The sequence below is a fragment of the Rattus rattus genome, chromosome 14 (genome assembly GCF_011064425.1).
Source record: "Rattus rattus isolate New Zealand chromosome 14, Rrattus_CSIRO_v1, whole genome shotgun sequence".
Classification (NCBI taxonomy): Eukaryota; Metazoa; Chordata; class Mammalia; order Rodentia; family Muridae; genus Rattus; species Rattus rattus.
In genome coordinates this window covers 59,834,534-59,851,754 of record NC_046167.1, presented here as the reverse complement: position 1 = coordinate 59,851,754, position 17,221 = coordinate 59,834,534, and the positions used below count along the sequence as shown (strand labels likewise).

Below are 17,221 nucleotides of genomic sequence, written 5' to 3'. Positions count from 1 at the left end.
TCCACTGACTCCAGGCTCTCCCCCTCGCCCCGCCACTGTGGCATTTATTCTTTCTTTAGTGACAAGGTTTGTCATTAAGACACTTCAAGTCTTTTTCAGATTGAATATCTTTTTGTTTATCTTGGCCCTTTCTTTTATTTTAAATTTTATTTACTTATTTATTATTTATAAGTACACGGTTACGGTCTTCAGACACACCAGAAGAGGGAATCAGATCTCATTACAGATGGTTGTGAGCCACCATGTGGTTGCTGGGATTTGAACTCAGGACCTCTAGAAGAACAGTCAGTGCTCATAACCACTGAGCCATCTCTCCAGCTCATTGGTCCTTTCTAAGAAGAAAAAAAAAGGGATTTTGTTTGTTTGTTTGTTTGTTTTGTGTTTTAATCTTGACTATTCTCCACGGAACAGTTCCTTACAGTTCGGCAGCAGACATGACTCCTTGTCATAGTGTAACTGATATGGAAGGAAGAACTAGGGAGTTTACCTTTCCTATTTTGGTCACTGTTAGTAGGGAGAGCTGGGCACAATCTGTAATCTGTATCTGTATTCTTAATACTGAGGACATTGAGGCAAGAGGATCACTGAAAATTTAAGGCTAGCCTAGACTACATAGCAAAACCCTGTCTCAACAACCACAGAAAAGGAGGGAGGGAGTGAGGAAGAGCAAGAAGCGGAAGCAGACTTGGAGAAGGAGGAGGAGGAGAAAGAAAGAGGAAGACGAGGAAGATGAAAGATGGGAATATACTTAGGGGCTCCCACCTGTATTTGAGGCCTGCTTCTTTTAACTCAGTCCATTGCCCTCTTCCTGCTGTGAGAATGACAGACTTTGAACACTCCCTATATCTAGGACGCTTTGTATACAGAGATCTAAACCCACCCTCCTCCATGGCTTACATCCCCAACAGCAGAGGTCTGCTCACTCGTTCCAACGGATCAGTAATTTTCTTAAGCTCCAGGTGAGGACCACACCCATAGTCCATGTTGAATTTCCAAACCGGAGGAACTAATCTGACCAGAGCATTGATCGCGGTTACATACTCCCCGCTTTGAGACAGTGTCCCATTACGTAGTCCAGTCTAGCTCATAATCACTATGTAGACCAGGCTGGCCTTGAACTCACAGAGATTCACCGGCCTCTGCCTCCTGAGCACTGGAAGTAAAGGTGTTGACAGCGCCAAGCCCACCCCGAGTTGCTTTTCATGAACTATGTCTCAACTGTGTTATTTCCAACTGAACTAAAATAGAACTCATTGAACTCACTGTAAACAATTGTGATTACTCAAGTCATCTGGAACTTGTGTCAAAGAAGGCAGAGTTTATTCAGGAACAATTGATACCCAATAGAGAATAGGGTTTAAAAGATGAGTCTCGGGGCTGGGGATTTAGCTCAGCGGTAGAGCGCTTACCTAGGAAGCGCAAGGCCCTGGGTTCGGTCCCCAGCTCCGAAAAAAGAACCAAAAAAAAAAAAAAAAAAAAAAGATGAGTCTCAGAGCTGGGCAGGGCTGGCACACGCCTTTATTTCCAGTACTCAGGAGGCAGAGGCAGGCAGATCTCTGAGTTCAAGGCCAGCCTGGTCTACAAAGCAAGTTCCAGCATTGCCAGAGCTACACACACACACACACACACACACACACACACACACACACACACACACACACAGAGTCTCAAAACAACAAAACAAAAAAGACGAGGCTCAGGAGACTGGTTATTTACCACTGTGTCATCTTCAGAGATGAACGTGGGGTCTAACTGTTTCAAATGTCTTTTTCTCTGCAGAGGATGCGCTGGTCTAGAACTCCTTGGGGTTGTTGTCTGTGTTTCTAATCCAATTCCAAGAAAAGACAGCCTAGGCTGGCCTTGAAATCTTGATGTCCCTCATAATGACCTTGAATTCCTAATCCTTCCATCTACCAAATGCTGGGATTATAGGCATGATGACCAACCTGCTTCCCATTTAAAAGGATGGGAATTGAACAATGAGATGATGGGGGCAAAAATACCCATCACCGCTCAAATATTATTAATATATTGAGTTCTAATTTTATCCCCCTTTTTAATAAATATATAGTTCTTAACTTTAGTTATATGTGTGAGTTATATGTGTTTAGTTATCTGAGTCTGAGTGACATGTCTTTGGATACCAGAAGAGGGCACCAAATCCCCTGCAATTATGAGTAATTGTGAGTCACTTGATGTGCTGGGATCTGAACTAGGGTCCTCTGCAAGAGCAGTATGAGCTCTTAATTGCTGCACCATCTCTCTAACGCCATAAGGCCTGTATGTGTGTATGCATGTATGCATGTATGTATGCATGCATGCTTGCATGTTTGCACATATGTATGTATGTACAGAATCTCACTGTAGTCCTGGATGGCCAGGTGCTCATTATGTAAACTGTGCTCTTCCTGTCCTTGACCACAAGAGCTCTGCCTGCCTTTGTTTCCCAAAACCTGGGATTAATGATGTGTGTCACCTCTCCCTGCCTCATTATGGCGTAAATTTAATAGGTATTAGGTTAATTGTTTAAACTTTTCTGTAATTAGTGTTTGCTCAGCCTCTTGCCTTGTGTCAAGAGAAAGCATACATCTAAGATGGGTCTTTGGGCCCAAAGCTAGGTAGATCAGCAAAACCAAACCGCACAAGCAAGTTTTCACCTTGACTCTGCCCATCCATGTTCCCATCAGCTGTAAAACAGTCTTGAGCCCTATCCCCCGGTCTGTAAGCAGAATTTCTGCAAATTTTTTCTTTTTTTTACTGTAACAGCAATGTAATGTACATACAAAATGGAAAGTCCTCAACCCGTTAGAAAGGGAAATCTAGTCATTTATAGCTACATGGATGAATCAGGAAGACATTGCACCCACGGAACAAAGCCACACACTGAAAGGCAAAAACACTGTATGATTTCACGAATGCGTGGACCTTAAACAAATCGACAATGACAGGGAAAAGAATTGATAGGGAAGTGGACTGGGGTCTGTGGGGAGGGAATAGAGAGTGGCTGATCAAAGGGTACAAAATCCCGGACAGACAGAGGGACTAGGTCAGAGAGTACCACACAGCCTCTAAGATAGCAATTTTCAAGAGACCCCTTGCCCCCCAAAAATACCAGGCAAGCAAGCATGCTAAGTACCTTGTCATTCATTCCATCCCGTTTGCTAGTATCAAAGCACATTGTACTCATGGTTTGCAAATGAAACTAGTAATTAAAAAAAAATCAACAAATAATATTCCATGCTCCAATGCTAACACTTGAAACGGCCAAGTTTTTTTTTTTTTTTTCAATATATACATTTTCCATTGTCCCCAGAGAGCCCAAATTGAACTTGTGATCAGGATCTTGTTTCTGGAGCTGACAAACTGAGGTCTCACTCGTCAGTCAGCGGCATGGTTCCCTTCTCAGACACTTAGATACCCTCCGAAAACTTCCTGATATCCTTGTTTCTAACTGTTGTGGCTCGCTGAATCAGAGCCGCTGAATTTGAAACAAGTTCAATATCATTTCCATCAAGGATTAACTCATCCTTCTGGGCTTGAGAGACAGAACGAGCAACACCCATCCTCATCTGAACCCTGCAGATATATTCTTCACCCAAGAAATTTCAGATTTCAACCACAGACCCATTCTCCTGAATAACGACGTTGATAGGGAAGTGAGCATCCACAGACCTCATCTTGTAACAGAAGCCCAGTGTCAGACCCTTGATCATGTTCTGAACCTGACTGAGGTGGTTCTGACAGTGGCCAGTTCCTTCCTGTTACCCCACCATTGTCAACACGGAGCCTTTCCTTTTTCTCTCCAAGGAGACTCAGCTCCACACTGATGTGATTGAAGTCCCTCCTCAGAGTTCCCCTGGGGTCCTTCACAATGGCTGTGCGCCCCTTCAGAGTGATGGCGACATTTTCTGGAATGATGTCGACAGTCTGATTGCTGAGAATGTCTTCATTCTCGCAGTGGATGGGGGCATAGAGAGCAAGATTGTTTTTAAGAATTATTTTATTTATATGAGTACACTGTTGCTGTCTTCAGGCACACCAGAAGAGGGCATCGGATCCCATGACACATGGCTGTGAGCCACCATGTGGTCGCTGGACCTCAGGAAGAGCAGTCGGTGCTCTTAACTGCTGAGCCATCTCTCTGACCCAAGATGTTTGTTATGTTAAATTATTTTTTTTTTTTTAACCACTAGGCATGGTGGCACATGCCATTAATCCTAGCACTCTGGAGGCAGAGGGAGGTGGATCTCCAAGTTCGAGGCCAGACTATTCTACAGAGCGCATTCCAGAACAGAACGGTCAGAGCTGTACAGAGAAACCCTATCTGGAGAACAATAAAAGTTACCATCTTGTGAGAAGCCCAGTCAGCATGGATCACGTCATATACATTAATGAAAAGGGAGACAGACAGAGTGGTTCATCGGAAACCTATGTAATCCCAGATATCCAGGAAGTCATGACAGCTCAGGAGTTCCTGGGCTCGGCACAGCAAGACAAAGTCTTTAAAAAAAAAATAATAACACTATTGAGAGGAAGATGACAGTGTGAGAGAAACGAAATATACATACCAGGAATCCTATTGAGTGTCACCCAGAAGTGTTCATCAGGACTATAGGTGTCCTTGGACCAGGAGATTAAGTCCAGGGAACGCTGGTCTGTGAGGACAAAGTTAGCAAACTCCCGAGTGAGGGCCACATACGCAGTGCCAAAGTAGATGGTCAGATTGTGAGGAGGAGGGGTCTTTAATCTTGCTGTATTGTGCACGTAGGGATTTTTAAGGTCTAACAGCTCCTGGTGAACATACTTGGTCCTTCCCACCGCGTGAGCGGGAGGCAGCACCCCTGGGGTGAGATTCTTCCCGATGAATCCTTTCAGGTACTGAACTATTTCTCTGTTGGTTTTCAGAGGGAAGTCCTGCCCGCAGGTGTTGATGACGTATTTCCAGGGGACTTTGGAAGCCACCAGATCTCTCATGCAGTTCAGGTCAGCCTGGAGCCGGGAGAAACCACCATAGACCACCCGCTCCATCCTAGAGGCCAGGAAGGCATTGGGGAAACAGCTCAGTAAATGCCTCACCGCTTCTTTGAAGGTCTCTGTCGCCTTACTGTCCACGTGCACACAGTAGACGTTCTGGGGCATGTAAATGGCCCTGAAGAGCCTCTCGAAAGTGTCATAATCCTTGTGGATGGTAAGTGTGAAAGCCAGAGGGAAACGGGCTTCTTCTTCGGAGAGAGCCTCTGTTATGTAATGATTTTGAACCCTGTACTCGGAACAGGTGAACTTTTCCAGGGTGGTTTTCCGTGCGCTGTCCACGGCATAAAAGCTCTCCCCACTGAACATCTGAAAACAGACTTCTGCCAAGACTGAAGTATTGGGAATCGCCCTTGGGAAATGATTGTTCTCCCACAATTTGTTATTGTAAATGAACATAAACGTCAAGGCAGCAATAAGAGATAGGCTAAAAAGACTGTACTTCCAAGAGCCCATCTTCCAAAAAGCAGGAAATGAACAAATTGTCTTTAGCGACAGAATTGGAGCAAAGCTTCCTTTAACTTACTTTTTCGCCAAGTCCCAGTGTCATCCTGCATGGATGTGGGTCTGATCCACACGGAGGTGTTTCTGATGAGCCCAGCTCCTGGGTTCTTCTCTCCCTTTCCCCTTCTTAGCTTGCTTTTATTTTCATTCTCCACTGACAGAGTTCTGAAGTAACTCCATTGCCCAGCCTCCAAGTAACTTACAACCAATTACTACACAAAAATGCCCCACCCCAGGGAGGTTCCGGAAGTCAGTGACCCTACCTGTCCTCACATGGAAATCACTATCAGTGACCTTCGGGCACCGCATCGCTCTGGAACTCGGAACCAAGCCTCTTCTCCCAGCGGAAGGCTGTGGTTAACTGTGCCTGCTCCCCTGGCTTCCTGTTAATCATTGCATTTAAATGACTCGGTCTGTTTGCTTAACCAGCTCTGGCCAGCTAAAAGCTTCAATTCGGAGCATGTGAACATTGCCTGGAGAGAGACTGTGTCAATAAAAAATGTCGTGCTTGACAATAAATTGCTTAACCCGGCCTTTTCCCACCCATACTCCCCGCCCTCTTTGTACCAGCTGGGTATGCTTTAAAACAAGGCTGGTGACTAACTATTGAGCCAAATTCTTTCCAGGGCTTAATTTTCTGTGCTGCTAGGGAAGTCCTTAAAAAGGCATATTAACTACTAGGAGGGCATCATCATTTAACTCCCTAGAGGAAGTAACTGAGACACTAGGAATAAAGGCTAATTGTTTAAAACAAAAATATTCCAAAGACCAGCAACTTCCCATCAACCCCAAATTCCACGGAGGCTACAGTTACTCAAAGGTCAAGTTTGTTTCATGTTTTCCCCACAGAGGATACAGGCAGGGTGCTGTGATGGCCAGGGAAGAGAGAGGAGACAAGTCAGGTTTAAATATTGGACATAGAGACTCCCAGATTCGGAAGCTCCAGTTACTTATTTATTACCCAGACTGACCTGTAATGACTGACCACAATCCATTTTTCTACCCTGGCCTCTTCAGTTTTGCTGGGGAAACTGAGTCTCCCTTTTGAGGTTCTTAGTCTCATTCATGCACGGAATTAGAAATGGACTCAGAGCTGGACAGTACTAAACCTTTAATCCCAGCACTTGGGAGGCAGAGGCAGACAGGGCTCTGTGAGTTCAAGGCCAGTCTGGTATATAGAGAGAGTTCCATGACAGCCAGGTCTCCAAAGAGAAACCTTGTCTTGAAAAACCAAAACAAATAACAAACAAAAGAGAGAGAGAGAGAGAGAGAGAGAGAGAGAGAGAGAGAGAGAGAGACCAGGACTACTTCATTGGTGTTTAAGAGAAGTACACAGTACAAGTTAGATGAAAATCCTGGCAGCTGCCTGGAGGAGGAAGCAGTCGGGGGTCATCTTGCCTTTTAATAAGCAGAGAAACAGACAAGGCATGCCCCAAAATGGATGTATGCTAGGGAGTTGAGGAAAGATCCTAAGAGAATCTGGACAGGAAGCATATGGTATTTTATAGCCCCTCCCTCCATGGGGGGTGTGTGTTTGGGGGGGAGGAGCTTTGTTTCTGCGCATGCTCTATTCATAAATTGAAGCTGGGGTAAGAAAGGGCATCTAGTCTTCCTCTGAAAAGTGGCTTTTCTTCACATGTTAATTTTGATGGAAACTGGCTTAGCTCCTACTCTGTCCCCAAGTATCAGAGACTACAATTGTGTGTCACTATATCCAGTTCAGATTTGTAAACAGTTTAAAAGGTGTGTTTTTATGTGTAAGAAGGATTCTATTATTCTAAGTCAGACATAAGAATAAACCTCAGATGACGAATAAAAGAATTCTTTACCTAATGAACTTGAGGCAGGGGAAGTGGCAGAGTACCAGAATAAACAATAAACACACAGACACACAGATACAGACACAGACACACACAGACACACACACACACACACACACACACACACACACACACACACGGCAGAACCTCTAACCATCATACTTCCAGAAAATGACATGGTTACTGCTTTTCATTTGAAATCCTTGCGCTCAAACCAAGTACACATAATACATGTTTGAATCCACTGATGCGCCCTGGATCGGGGGGTACCCGGAGGTAAGTAGTGGGAAAGGGAGTCTTCTGATGACTTGCACTCACGTATCCTCATCTGCCTGCATCCCTCAGCATCGTTTGTACACAGCGAGCTGATGGACACTGACCGAATGCTCCGCTTCCGTGCTCATACTGGTGAGAGAAGCCAGGTGATTTATAAGACTGATACACGAACCTGTGTGCCACACTGAGCATACCTGTTTTCCCACTGCACCTTAATAAGAGGGCCAATATGCTATTGTAGTAGACCATTCATATTTTGTACTTTTGTTTGACCCTCCTACTTGCAGACACACACATTTTGATTAAAAAAAAACACGGGAGAATCTTCAGTGTAGCTCAGTTGTAGACCATTACTTAGTGTGTTGGAAGCTGTGGGTTCAATTCCATATATATATATGTGTGTGTATGTGTGTGTGTGTGTATGTATGTATATGTATAAGTAATGTATGTATATATGATGTATATGTATGTGTATGCACATGCATATGTATATGATGTATATGCATATGTATGGGTATGCATACACATATGTACATGGTCATGATGTTATGTATATGTATGTGTATGTGTATGCATATGCATATGTATATGTGTATGTATGTGTATATGATGTATATGTAATGTATGTGTTTGTGTATGTGTATATGATGTATAAGTATATGTATGTGTATATGTATGTGTATGCATATGCATATGTATATGTGTATATATGTGTATATGATGTATATGTAATGTATGTGTTTGTGTATGTGTATATGATGTATAAGTATATGTATGTGTATATGTATGTGTATGCATATGCATATGTATATGTGTATATATGTGTATATGATGTATATGTAATGTATGTGTATGTGTATATGATGAATAAGTATATGTATGTGTGTGTTTGTGTATGCATATGTACATTATATATATGTATTTGTATGCATATGTGTATGTGTATGCATATGCATATGTACATGTGTATGTATGTGTATATGATGCATATATAATGTATGTGTATGTGTATATGATATATAAGCATATGAATGTGTGTGTTTGTGTATGCATATGTACATGATATATATTTATATGTATGTGTATGCATATGTGTATGTGTGTTTGTATATATATATGTATGTGTATGTGTGTTTGTGTATGAGTATGTGTATGTGGATATGATGCATATGTATATGTATGCATATGTCTATGTAATGTGTGCATATGCATATATGATGTATATGTATGCATATGCATATGCATATATGTATACGTATGTGTATATGTGTATATACAAAACCAAGACACCAAGGGCTCTTGAGATGGCTCAGGGGTAAAGGTGCTTGCTGCAAAGCCTGGCTGCCTGGAGCTCCATGCCTGGGCCCCATGAGGTAGCAGGAGAGAACAGACTTTTGAAAGCTGTTCTCTCTTCTGTGTACACTGCCACACCATGTGTGCACGCACAGACGATAGTAAACCAAACAAAAATAAAAGATAAAGAAACGCCAGAGCAAACAGGAAGACACGATTTATATCCTGTCAGTGAGAGAGATGCTGGTCTGTCCCCTCCACGCGGCTTCCTGTCACCGTTTCATGATCACTCTTTTAGCACGCAAGGCCAGTGCCCCAGAAGGTCCGATTTCCCACAGCAGCTAATTATGAACTGGTCCCCAGCTCTGGGTCACATGCATCTGAGGCCTTGGGAACGACCTCCACAAATGACCTGTGGGCAAATCCTTAGGTCTCAGACAGTCTCTAGTTGCTACAGAAACTGGTTGTGCTGTTGATTTTGCTGTAGAATAGTCTTGTCTGCGTAACTCCAACAGAAGTTGCTTTCCTTAAGGTGTCCATCTAGAATGCCGTAGAGCGCACCACTTCCTCAATACAGGGGGAAAAAAGATCTTTCCTAAGAAGAAAACAGTTCCTCTAATTTGTACTAATATTTCGACTTCCTCCAGGTACACCTCAAATGAACTCGGCTGTGGGGAAGAGTCAATGCAGATGTCAGTGCCTAATTATGCTTGCCTGAACTGGTCCAACCATTCCCATGGTCTTGTCTCCTAGTTTATCTAGACGATGATGTCAGTGTTGTACTTGGCCCTCACCTCAATCTTAGCCTCCTTCTACCCCTTGTAGCTACTCCGAGAGCAGCTGGAGTCATCTCACTGTTCCTAGACTTTGCAACTCTCTGGATTTGGTTATGAAGCACAGAGGAGGTAGCTGGTGCTTGGTTGCAGTTTGAACGCTGCTGGATATTTGATCACACTGTGAACCCTAAGATAGTGTTATTTACTGGGACAAAAAACAACAACCTTGTGTTTAGTTGAGGTGTGGCTCAGCCTTAGCACACACCTTTAATCCAAGAGCTCTCTGCTTGAATATTGTAAACAGGATTAAATAAAGTCAACCATAGGTCAAAAGGCAGAGCAAGCAACCAGTTGACAGGAAGTGAACATAGGATTATTAAGAAAAACCAGAGAGAGTAAGGGAAAGTCAGGAAGATGGATAGAGAAACAAGAAGCAGGAGGGAGAGACACATTTGACGGAGGGTTTTTGAGGCAGCAAGAGATGGAATGGCTTGTGGGACGTTGCTTGAGGAGGAAGGGCAACTGGGTTCGTTCTCTGCCTTTCTGAGCTAGCAGGCTTTCACCCCAGCATCTGGCTCCCGAGTTTCATTGGTAAAATCGGACGATTGAGATTTTGTTAAAAACAGCAGTAGAGCCTTGTGCCTCACCCGAAATGCCACAAGGGTCCTTCTAGAAAGGCCCACGATTGCTGACAGTATTATTTTGCATAACACTAGTCATTTTAAGAAGAATGAATGATGGGTCCGTGAGAAGATGGCTCTGCAGGAGAGGTACGTGTCTGATACGCCTGACGACCTGAGTTCCATTCCTAGGACCCACATGACAGAAGGAGAGAAGGCACCCACAGGTTGTCCTTTGACCTCCATGTGCACACAGAGGTGCATACACATGTGTGCACACACCTACCCATAAATAATAAAACGTGAGCATGATTATATGTTGTTGGTTTTTGTTGTTGTTGTTTTTTATTTTTACTTTGTGTGCCTAAGTGTTTTGCCCACACTTATGTATGTGTACCACGGGCATGCCTGGGGCCGGAGAACGTCACAAGAAGGCTGTTGGATTCCCTGAAACTGGACTTACAAACAGCTCTGAACTACCCCGTGGGCGGAGGCAACTGAACCCAGGTCCTCTGTGAGCACGGCAGGTGCTCTTAGCCATCTCTGAAAGCCTCTTTCTTTCTGGAGCCTCTTCACTGCTCCAGAGGAAATCATTCTATATCCGGAGTTCTGTGCATGTCCAACAGGAGGGCAAAGAGTGACCCAAGGGTAAAAGAGTAGGCTCAACCCAGCTCGGCCATTTGCTCAGCGTTGACACCCTAGCATTCCAAATTCAGGAGGTGACCAGGTATAAAGAAATCAGGAACCAGGATAGACCTGCTCACCATTCAATAAATCTCAGGGTGTGTATTCGTTTCAGAGGTCAACGGAACACAATGCTACCTCCTTAGGGCATACTCTCGCTGAAGGACATTAACCAGTTTTTATTACATCCAGTTAACGATACACTGAGAACTGAATTTACACCAGCGCCCGTGTCAAGGGATTTCTTCACTCTCACCTATGCCACCCAACGTAGATTTCCCACAATTCACTTTATCATGACATCGCCTCTGGGCCCAAATTAGAAGCTAAAGAAGTTGGTGGAAACTTTTTGAATCTAGAGAAGCCTGATGAGATTTCAGAGAAAGAAAAAAGCCTGGATTATTATTTTTTTTTAAATATGAAGTTCACAGGCGTCTTGTTGGGATCGTTTCCCACTCTCCCCATCCCCCTTTTTAAATTACAGTTTTAATTTTTATTATAGTTGAATTCGGGGCCTCACTTTCCTGAATGTCGGCAGCCACAGGAAATAGCCTGAAGCATCAGGGGTTTAAAATAGCCAAGGAGCCTGGTTAAAAAGTTCCCCCGGATTGGGTGAAGGGAGGAGGCTCTCCACAGGCTCTAAGAGTCCTGTGTTTGCCCACTCTTAGCTCCCGCTGGGTGTAATTTGAGAAGATAAGCCCCTCCCTGAACCCCTGTATCTCAGTCTGGAGGAGAATCCAATAATCAGCCTCTGGATGTGGGTTACCCTTCATAGCTAGTCACCCAGGAGTCTTAGGTTGGTTTTTGTTTTTTGTTTTTTTTCCCTTCATTTCTAAAAAAACCCACACTGGTGTGTTGTGCAGCTACTGGAAGACTATGGCCGCAAGGCAGCTACGACACTCCGCCCATGGTTGCTCCTTGGTGTCCGAGCTAATTTTAGACTTTGAAGACAAGCCACCCAGAAGGGTAATGGGTAGAAAATGATCAGGTTCTAGGGTTTAATTTAAAATGGCTGGCAACAGGGCAATAGGGAAGGGGAAAACGAAGCTGGTCTTGTCAAGACCTTGGGTCAAGAAATGTGACTGAGGAGGACCACGGTTGGCGCTGGAGCTGAAAGCTCCAGAGCCCTTGGGTGTTGGCGTGCCATAGCAGGCTTTGTGGGCTAAGTACTGACTGAGGAGGTGAGCCCCAAACCACCGAGTTTCGACAGCCCCGCTTTGTTGCAGAAAATCAACAGGTTTGACCTGAGTATATTTAGGTTTTAGGTTGGACGCTGCGGCGGTTGGTTTTCTGTTGCTGTGTATAAAGACCACGATCGAAAGCAAGTTGGGGAGGAGAGCTTTCCTTTCATCTTAGCTTATAGTCCATGAGGAAGGGAAGGAGGTAGAACTCCAGCGGGAACCTGGAAACCGGAAGTGACGTATAGAACATGGAGACGTGACCAGTAGTGCCTTACTCCTAGGCTCCTCGTGTTCAGCAACCTTTCCTGTATAGCTCAGGCCCACTCGCCTAGGAATAGTACCGCCCACAGGAGTTTGGCCAATCAAGAAAATGCCCCCAAACATGCCCACCAGCCAGTCTGATAGAGGGAAATGCTTCAACTGAGCTTTCTTAGTTCCAAATATTTCACGTTGAGAACCAAGATTAGCCATCACACGTATTTTATAAGGGTGGATATATTTTACATGTTGGATACATCTTAGACACTGGTGTTATTATGGGTGTCTATTCCTGATCGAGTTCATAATCTGATTTTGAGGGTACGGAAGGGAAAACTTGGCTTCTGTGGGTTGAGTTCTACATTAGGTTGAGCCTGCCAGGGAGTGCCAGGGAGTGTCACCTCCTTTGTTCAGTCTCAGTGGATGGTTCAGTTAGAACAAAGGTCAAAGAAACAGGTCCCCCCTGCTTCAAGGTCACCAAGCCCGGGAACCCCAGCCTCCTGTGTCTTACAGACCAGTCTGCAATGAGACAGCTGGTGCTTTGCTCTCTGTGTGGCCAATGTGTTACCAACGAAGGAAAGAGGCTCCGCTAAGTTTCATCAAAGACAGGATGTGGAAATGCACACTGGTCCTCCTAAGAGGACCCTTGGGAGACAGACCCTGAAGGATGGAGTCTAAGGTTGGCATGAGTAACATAATAAGAATTTTCTCAAAAGTAAACAAAACAAAAAAAAAAGAAAGATATTAATTTGTTTGTTTGGTTGATCTTTAAAGTCAGAAGAAAAGTTCTCATACACTTGCAACTCTACAGGGTCCCAGGTTTTTTCCTTTCTTTAAAAAAAAATTAGTGTGTGTGTGTGGTGTGTGTGTGTGTGTGTGTGTGTGTGTGTGTGTGTGTGTGTGTGTGTGTGTGTGTGTGTGTGTGTGTGTGTGTGTGTGTTAGTCAGAGAACAGCTGGTTCTTTTCCTTTCACCATATGGGTCCTGGAGGATTGAACTCAGATCCTTAGGTTTGGCCACAGGCCCTTTTATCACTAAGCCGTGTCACTAGCCCCCTGGCTCTGGAGTTCATTTCTCATTTTAGCCTGTTACTGAGTGAAGTTCGAATATCACAGGAGATACTCTGGAAGAGATGAATTGATGTGCGTTGCAAAATCCAGAGAGTGCCAGTTACCTCTTAAAATCTGTAACTTTCCCCTTGTCTGAAAGACTAAGGGAAGAGATTGTCATAGTCTGTGTGCAACGTGAGATGCACTTAGAGTTCATGAGAGTTAAGAGGTGTTAGGGTCCTCTCTCCTCTGGCTGGCCTTGACTAAGGGGTGAGAATGGAAGAGGGGTGGCCTCAAGCCCCAAATTCTTCATTGGCTGAGGCTTTGTGGCCTCGGTCAATGAGATGGGAGTTGGAGTTTGGGAATGCAAGTTTCAACCAATAGAGAAAAGGATAGAAATCTCTCCCAGGCCAAGGATGTTAAAACCCAATGCTTAAGCCACATCCAGGTCACAAGCCATCTTTGCCTTTCTTTGTACCCACGTCCTTTCCACAGAACTTTGTAGTAAGGACTGCTTCATTGTTTTGTTTTCTTTTTACTAGTTTCTTGAATTTCTTTCAAATCTTATTTTCAACAAAGGGAACTGGGGGACATAAGATGAGCATTATTTTCCACAGAAGGTCAAATGTCATCCTGAATCGTCAATGTATCCATGGATACTAATGGCATAACATGACAGGTAAGAAATGATGCCCTGGATGCATAGGCCAGAATGAAAACCTCAGACACGTGCTGGCTTTAATGAATACCAATACCAGTCTTTTTCCACATCTTGTATTATCATGTGCTTTACCTTTTTCTTTGCATTTTCCCTGCATTTAAGCAAATGTATTGAATGGAGATACCTGGTCAAATTCTAAATGTGAATTCACTGAGTAAAAGGGGGAAAATTATAGTAGGAAACAAATTATTCTTAGAGTGTTGTTATTTTTGTTCCGTTATTCACAATGTGTTTTGGTCACCTGCACCACCTTTCCCCTCCGGCCCCTCCAGGATCTTCTTCATCCCTTTCTCCCTGCTACGTGCTATTCATTAAACATCTCTAGAAACAGAAAATCTTAGGTGCTGTGGTCAAGCGTGAGTCAGTCACTCATCCATCCCCCTCACCCCACCAATCACTGTGCTTGGTTCTGAAAATATAGAATATATGTGTAGTCCAAATGGGTCCAAGCCTCCTGGATCTTAGATGCCACAGAGTGGGGGTGGGGGTGGGGGTGGGGGAGTAGATGGAGATAATGGTGAGGAAACCAAGTCCTTTCGATTTCCTTCTCCATGTATTTTTCCAGCCAGTTCTTCTCCACAGACCAGGTTCCCAGAGGGATAACATTGCCTGGGAACCTTCCACAGAAGCATCCGTGGGAATCCCCTTAGCCTCTTCTGGGCAAAGGCAGTTTGCTGCATTGTTTATGACTGGAACAATAAAAGCTGGAATGCGCACATGGAAAGAACTGTTTGCCTCCACTCACACCCCAGAGGTTAGAAAATTGTGGCCACAGGGAGCAGACACCTGAGGTCCTGATTCTCCAAGCCCAGGTGTGACCTTTCCTTTGGGGCTCCCAGCTCCAGAAGTGCTCTAGGAAGAAGAGGCCAGGGAAGTTACAAAGATCTAAGAGCCTCACCCTCACCAAAGGTACAGGGCTGTAGTTCGTCATTCCGGGACAGCCTTCCCCTTGGACCTTTCTCCAGAGCCTGCCTCAAAATGTCAGAAGCAGCATTCTGGATTACCGTTCAAACCCTTTCTTCACACTTTAGGTTGTGCTCCTATATTTAGCTCCCTGTGTGGTTTCAGACGGAGTGGAAAAGAAAAGAAATAAAAAAGAGGACATGACCACTCCCAAAGTATGTAGATTTTTTTTTTTTTTTAATTGTAGGCAAGTAGCATAGAGAGCATAGACAGGGGCAGAGACATCTGGGAGAGACCAGAGTGACGTGACCCTGAGCCAGATGGGAGGAAAAGAGGGGGGAACCAGGAGATCAGGAGAGCAAGGGCGGACCGTAAGGGCTGAGTAATCAAAATGACTGGGAAGGGCATCTAAAGGAAGGGCAGCCCAGCCCTGGGCTGGGAAATTTATATTGGGGGCAGGGTCTGCCAGCCATACGCTGTAAGTAGGGACTGAGGGATGCTGGGAGAACCTGGCAACCAAGTCTGCTTTGATCAGCTAACGATTTGTTCCAAGTTTGAGACCTAACAGAGACTCCATTGACCTTTAATTTGATGGGTGTCCCACTCAAATATGTCCCCACTGGGGATAAGAAATCCTGAGCTACTGGCAGGATTTGGTACTGGCAAAAATTTGGAGGCAGGTTATATATCCTGAGGCTATCATTTTCTTGTTGTAATGCGTTCGTTCTTCTTAGGCAGGGTAAGCAGGCTTCTCACCCTCTCTAGGAACATCCTGTCCCAGAGATTTTGAGCGACTGTGGATTGAGTAGCTGGAAGTCTGAGCCACTAATAAAATTCTGTGGGGTTAAAGATTTTTTTTAGAAGTGTTAGAAACAAGATAAAATAAATGCCAAATTACAGACCCCACACTTTTAACATGTATGAGTGTTTTGCCTACATGCATGTATGCCTGCATCCGTTTGCATGCCTGGGGTCTACTCAGTCCAGAAAAGGGTATCTGATGCCCTGGAACTGGAGTTAGAGATACTTGGGAGCTGCCACACGTGTACTGGACATTGAACCTAGGTCCTCTGTAAAAGCAGTCAGGCCATTTAACTGTTGAGCAATCTCTCCAGCCCAGATCATCCATGTGACTTACAGCTTCTCCATGGTCTTGAATTCTGTGACTTTGGGGAACATGTAAGATGCAGACCCTGGTCAGGAGGGGTTTTACAAGAGGTAAAGAAAAGGCTTCATAGCGGCTGTGCCTTTTACCAACAAAGGTATCAAAGGCATGCACCACCACCTGACCTAGCAATTTATTTCAAAAGGCATAGCATGCCAGGTCATGGTGGTTGCCTCCTATTAATAACAGCCCTGTCTGAGTATATCGGCACTTTACAAACCAGTCTGGAGGTGTGGAGTCAGGAGAAACGGGACAGTGATACGTAAGGGCAGGATCGAGTCTGTACATAGCTGACCAGTCAGTCAATCTGCTGGACCTGGTTTCCTGGCGCAGTTACTGATTGCTTATTGATTTAATCATACCTACTCAGATGATCTGTGTGTGTGTCTATGTTGTAGTGTGTGTGTTATAGTGTATGTGTGTTGTAGTATGTGTTGTAATGTATGTGTGTTGTAGTGTGTGTGTGTGTCATAGTGTGTGTCTTGTAGTGTATGTGTGTTTGTGTGGTATGTGTGCTTTGTGTGTCTTGTAGTGTGTGTTGTGGTGTATATATGTGTGTTGTGTGTGTTGTAGTATGTGTGTGTTTATATGTGTTTGTGTTGTTGTGTGTTGTGTGTCTTGTTAGTGTATGTGTGTTGTGGTGTGTATGTGTGTGTGTTGTGTGTTGCAGTGTGTATGTGTGTGTTGTAGTGTGTATGTTTGTGTTGTTGTGTGTGGTGTGTCTTGTTAGTGTATGTGTGTTGTGGTGTGTATGTGTGTGTGTTGTGTGTGTTATAGGCCTGTTTGTGTTGTTGTGTGGTGTGTGTGTGTGTGTGTATGGGGTATGTGTTATAGTGTATGTGTGTTGTGGTGTGTGTATTGCCTGTGGTATGTGTTGTACTGAATGTGTGTTGTGGTGTGTACGTGTGTATTGTGTGTTGTAGTGTGTATGTTTGTGTTGT

General features: G+C 44.3%; 1 protein-coding gene across 1 annotated transcript in view; it reads right to left on the bottom strand.

Moving 5' to 3' along the window:
- LOC116883344 (N-acetyllactosaminide beta-1,6-N-acetylglucosaminyl-transferase-like) overlaps positions 1-6,029 on the bottom strand; it is a 29,805-nt gene extending 23,776 nt beyond the window's left edge. Inside the window, exon 1 of the mRNA XM_032884420.1 lies at positions 4,569-6,029. Coding sequence (XP_032740311.1) covers positions 4,569-5,487 — 919 coding nt within the window. The 5' untranslated portion in view covers positions 5,488-6,029. The remainder of the gene's footprint in view (positions 1-4,568) is intronic.
- Between the last annotated feature and the right edge of the window lie 11,192 nt (positions 6,030-17,221).